This window comes from Micropterus dolomieu, linkage group LG02 (genome assembly GCF_021292245.1).
Source record: "Micropterus dolomieu isolate WLL.071019.BEF.003 ecotype Adirondacks linkage group LG02, ASM2129224v1, whole genome shotgun sequence".
Lineage (NCBI taxonomy): Eukaryota > Metazoa > Chordata > Actinopteri > Centrarchiformes > Centrarchidae > Micropterus > Micropterus dolomieu.
Window position 1 is genome coordinate 30,378,618 of NC_060151.1, and position 5,329 is coordinate 30,383,946.

A 5,329-nucleotide genomic window follows, 5' to 3' on the forward strand; every position below is an offset into this window, starting at 1 on the left:
TTGAGACATTCAGATGGTAGAGTCAGAATTTGGCGTAAACAGAATGAGAACATGGATCCATCATGCCTTGTTACCACTGTGCAGGCTGCTGGTGGTGGTGTAATGGTGTGGGGGATGTTTTCTTGGCACACTTTAGGCCCCTTAGTGCCAATTGGGCATCGTTTAAATGCCACGGCCTACCTGAGCATTGTTTCTGACCATGTCCATCCCTTTATGGCCACCATGTACCCATCCTCTGATGGCTACTTCCAGCAGGATAATGCACCATGTCACAAAGCTCGAATCATTCCAAATTGGTTTCTTGAACATGACAATGAGTCCACTGTACTAAAATGGCCCCCACAGTCACCAGATCTCAACCCAATAGAGCATCTTTGGGATGTGGTGGAACGGGAGCTTCGTGCCCTGGATGTTCATCCCACAAATCTCCATCAACTGCAAGATGCTATCCATCAATATGGGCCAACATTTCTAAAGAATGCTTTCAGCACCTTGTTGAATCAATGCCACGTAGAATTAAGGCAGTTCTGAAGGCGAAAGGGGGTCAAACACAGTATTAGTATGGTGTTCCTAATGATCCTTTAGGTGAGTGTAGACACATAAATGATGACGACAGGACGCAAGTATGACGTGTAAAGTTTTATTGCGCTCACATAACTGCAGTGTGAAACCAAAACTAACTGAATGTGTCAAAAAATTTAGTTTGGTGCGGACGTTCAGGTGTGAAAGGGCCCTAAAAGGAGGTGGATTTGACATCTGGCAGTTTATTGACAGGCATGAGCAGCTCAACCCTCCACGTTTTTCTTCCTCAGCTGGAAGGGACGGCGCAGTACGTGATCGAGACCCGTGATGCCGTACAGATGAGAGCCTGGCTGAGTGACATCAGGAACGGCATCTGTCTCAGGTAAGGAATGAACAGGGGGCCCCTGGGCTTTAAAGTGTGTGAGGGACAGGTTATAACGGTCGTCTCTCTCCCACAGTGAACAGGAAGATCCTGAAGGGGTGTGTGGGGGGCCGCTGGATATCAGTGGGACACCTGAGATCGATCATCTGTCACAAGGTCTGTGATTCTGGGAGCTTTGCAGTACAGCTGCAGTGTTTGAAGTGTAAACTTATTTTAATGTAATACTAATGATTTAAGCAGCTGTTTTCACCTGGCGAATGAAACAAGCAGAAGTTCTTTGTGAGATGTTTCTGTGAGATCAAAAAAGCTGATCAGATGTCGAACAGGAGTTAATTTGTGAGTAATGGCAAGTAGTATGGTTTATTTTGTTAAAGTATTTTGGTGAGGAAACTGCGCTTTACACCGCTGTGAAGTTAGTTTTACGCTGGAATCTATCGAATGTAAAAGTAATGTCCAACTTGAAACTAACTTCACCGCAGTCTTTTCTTCCACCGTGCCGGTGTTGCGGAGAAGAAATTGCATTAAAATATTGCATTAAATATAATAAACGAGCCACACAACTCTATCCAGCAGTGCCAGCCGTGATGCGTGTGTCAGTTTACATTAAATGACTGACCCACAGACATTCAGCTTACTTTATAGTTCACCAAGACATGCTGTTGTTGTGATGTTAGCTGTAGTAGCACGAAAGCTGTCCTTTGCAGCAGCAAGTGGCGTCAGTTTGCTCACCTACAAGCTAGCTAACGTTAGTTACATTGCTTGCTTGTATCGGTGTTCACTCTATCATGCTTATGCTTATTTTACCGCCATCTCCAAACCCCAAACCAAATAATTTGCAATGCATTGCTGTAATTAAAGAATATAAGATTCGGAGGCACTACAGAAGCTCAGAGGGAGGCAAAAGTTTGCATCTTACAGCTGGAGCTGTATTACCAGGTTGCATATTTCAAAAATTAAACTTTAAGTGTTGCTTTTTTTTTACTGCATTCATACATATTTGTTTAAAATTTACCAAAAAAACAGGCTGCTGAAAGTCTGTAAAGTCTGGCCCTGGTTTACACTTTGTCTGGTCCTTCTTTGTTTTCTCAGTGTGTTATGGAGGTATCGGAGGCTCCTCACCTCTCATGGATCCTCTCCCACCGGAGCTGCCACCTCGAGCCCCCCTTGATGAACCAGACAGGATTCTCGGAGGAGGCGGGGCCAGTCTGGGCACACCTTTTGCTGAGACGCCAGACGCAACAGGTGAATATGAACCATAGATGTATTTTTAAAGCTTTAATTGTCTGGGTTGCACCACTTCCTTCCGGTTTTGTCTTTGTTCTGTTTAAAACGCAAACGAACCATCTTTTAAACTTCATATCTACCACTCACCTATCAAGGGTCCTTCCTGTTCTCGGACGCCGCGGTCGCAGAGACGGTGGAGCACCCGCTCAGTGAGTGTCAGTGGTTCCACGGCACCCTGTCCCGCCTCAAAGCTGCTCAGCTGGTGTTGGCTGGGGGCCCGGCGAGCCACGGCGTCTTCCTGGTTCGCCAGAGCGAGACAAGACGCGGGGAATATGTCCTCACCTTTAACTTCCAGGGCAAGGCCAAGGTGAGTCTGGGGCCGTGCTATGTTCTGGGATGCAACCAGCAACTATTCTGTGAATCTGCTGTTTGGTTTATAAATTGCCTGAAATAGTGAAACATGTCGAGCAGTTTCAAATGTCTTGTTTTGTCCACGCAGTAATCTACAAACCCGAGATATTCAATTTACAGCAGCGGAGATTCACATGTGGGAAGCTGGAAGGAGAAAAAGATTGGCAAACAGGATGTTTTCAAATTAAATTCAGTAAACAAAATGTCTTGAGTTTGACTTTGCTTTCTCCCCTTCAGCACCTCCGTCTGTCCCTGAACGAGGACGGTCAGTGCCGAGTGCAGCACCTTTGGTTCCAGTCCATCTTTGACATGTTGGAGCACTTCCGAGTGCACCCGATCCCCCTGGAGTCTGGCGGCGCCTCAGACGTCACGCTCATCAGCTTTGTGGGTGCCACCGCTGTTCGCCAGCCAGGTAGGAGTGGGCCCCCGCCCTCCACTTTAAAAAAGAAAGGAGGCTTCAAACCAGCGAACATGAAGGAGACGTTATCTTAAGCCGGAAAAAAACAAAACAGCCGGTATAAATGCGTCACGTTATGGCTGTCCCGCGGCTGCTGGCGCTCATCTTGTCGATTCTAGTCAATGATTGTGAGTCCACCAGACGCAGCTCTCCGCTCAGCTCATTGGAGAATACGCAGTAAGTCTGTTTTTGACGGTAGCTTCGTCAAGCATCACAGAGTAGATCCAACAGACAGGACAGCCTAGAGAATCCAGTCACTTTTCAGACTACCGTTATTTTCCTCCAGAGTTTTAATAACTCTGCCCCTCATTGGATAGTACTCGTAGCCTTCGTTGGTTACAACGCTCCGCTGCTGAAACGTGTCTGAGACGCTTCCAGTGGAGGGTGACACTGGACAGAGAACGGAACAGTGCCGTGGCGCAGACGTTACGTGACACCTCCGGACTTTTACCTGGTTTATGAAGACATACTGAGCGGTAGAGAACACCTCCCCTGAAGTATTAATCAGATAAGATACAAACAGAAAAGCAGGGAGGAACATTATCAGACACCTCTGAACCGCTTGTCTGAATGACAAATAGTTATCCCTTTAAAAAGTACTCCATATAGTACTTTGGTACACAATTCAGTCAGTTCCCAAAAGTGTACATTTTGTATACCAGCCGGTGTTTAGCTATAGCTTGTCTACACTTCTCGTATATTGGATGGAATAAAGCAACATCGGCCACACGTCATTTTGTGCCTTTAACTCGTCTCCTTCAGCTCTCATGTTGTCCTCTGCTCATTCTCTCTTCTCCAGATTTTAACGTAATCCTAGATCTCAAACATGTTTTTTTATGAAGTTTCAGATTATGCCCAAGTTGAGTGAAAGCTGTTGATGTCGGTGAAGTGTCCACCGTGTAAATATGCTTATAAATGATTGTCAGGAATAGAAACTAAATCTTTCGCTCACCAGCTTCTCCTGCAGCCTTTTTCCATCTGATCACTGTGTTTCTGCACGCTTCGGTGTTCTGACCTCTCTGTTGTTGTCTGTTGTATCCGTTGGCTCATCCCTTGCAGGCCGGGACAGGGCAGGCAGTCGGCCTACAGTCTGTGATGTCATCACCACGCGCCATCCTGACTCTCCATCAACCCCCATCTCTGACTGTGTGTAAGTGAGACCGGACTCGACTGAGAGAGGGAGTGTTTGGGAGTGAGTGAGTGGATGAGGTGATTTTTGCTGTTTATTCAGATTGGACACACATTTAGCAGGTAAAATGTGTCCTGCGACTTTTTATCTCCACTTAATTTCACCAACTTGAAAAGTTTTTTTTTTTACTATTTTCGGACACTTTGCAAAAACCGCCAGATGAATTGATGATGGAATATTTGCTAGAGCCTGACTGATATGGGATTTTTAAGACTGATACTGATTTTAATATGAGGATTTTAAAGTCCGATATTTCAGGCCTTTTTTAATGGCCACCCAGTTGTCTTAACGGCCACCCATAACGCCACCCAGTTGTCTTAACGGCCACCCATAACGCCACCCAGTTGTCTTAACGGCCACCCAGGTGTCTTAACGGCCACCCAGTTGTCTTAACGGCCACCCAGTTGTCTTAACGGCCACCCAGTTGTCTTAACGGCCACCCAGTTGTCTTAACGCCCACCCATAACGCCACCCAGTTGTCTTAACGGCCACCCAGGTGTCTTAACGGCCATCAAGTTGTCTTAACGCCCACCCATAACGGCACCCAGTTGTCTTAACGGCCACCCAGGTGTCTTAACGGCCACCCATAACGGTGTCTTAACGGCCACCCAGGTGTCTTAACGGCCACCCAGGTGTCTTAACGGCCACCCATAACGGCACCCAGTTGTCTTAACGGCCACCCATAACGGCACCCAGTTGTCTTAACGGCCACCCAGTTGTCTTAACGGCCACCCAGTTGTCTTAACGGCCACCCAGTTGTCTTAACGGCCACCCAGTTGTCTTAACGGCCACCCATAACGGCCACCCAGTTGTCTTAACGGCCACCCAGTTGTCTTAACGGCCACCCAGGTGTCTTAACGGCCACCCAGGTGTCTTAACGGCCACCCATAACGGCACCAAGTTGTCTTAACGGCCACCCAGGTGTCTTAACACCCACCCATAACAGCACCCAGTTGTCTTAACGGCCACCCAGGTGTCTTAACGGCCACCCAGTTGTCTTAACGCCCACCCATAACAGCACCCAGTTGTCTTAACGGCCACCCAGTTGTCTTAACGGCCACCCAGGTGTCTTAACGGCCACCCAGGTGTCTTAACGGCCACCCATAACGGCACCCAGGTGTCTTAACGGCCACCCAGTTGTCTT

The 5,329-nt window shown here is 47.5% G+C and overlaps 1 protein-coding gene across 2 annotated transcripts in view; it reads left to right on the forward strand.

Annotated features, from left to right (window-relative positions):
• The window catches only part of sh2b1 (SH2B adaptor protein 1), an 18,207-nt gene that overhangs the window by 10,930 nt on the left and 1,948 nt on the right, over positions 1-5,329 (forward strand). For both annotated transcript variants that reach the window (XM_046037693.1, XM_046037685.1), the window contains 6 exons: positions 813-904; positions 981-1,060; positions 1,994-2,146; positions 2,284-2,495; positions 2,777-2,951; positions 4,056-4,146. In XM_046037693.1, the coding sequence (XP_045893649.1) occupies positions 813-904; positions 981-1,060; positions 1,994-2,146; positions 2,284-2,495; positions 2,777-2,951; positions 4,056-4,146 (803 nt within the window). The remainder of the gene's footprint in view (positions 1-812; positions 905-980; positions 1,061-1,993; positions 2,147-2,283; positions 2,496-2,776; positions 2,952-4,055; positions 4,147-5,329) is intronic.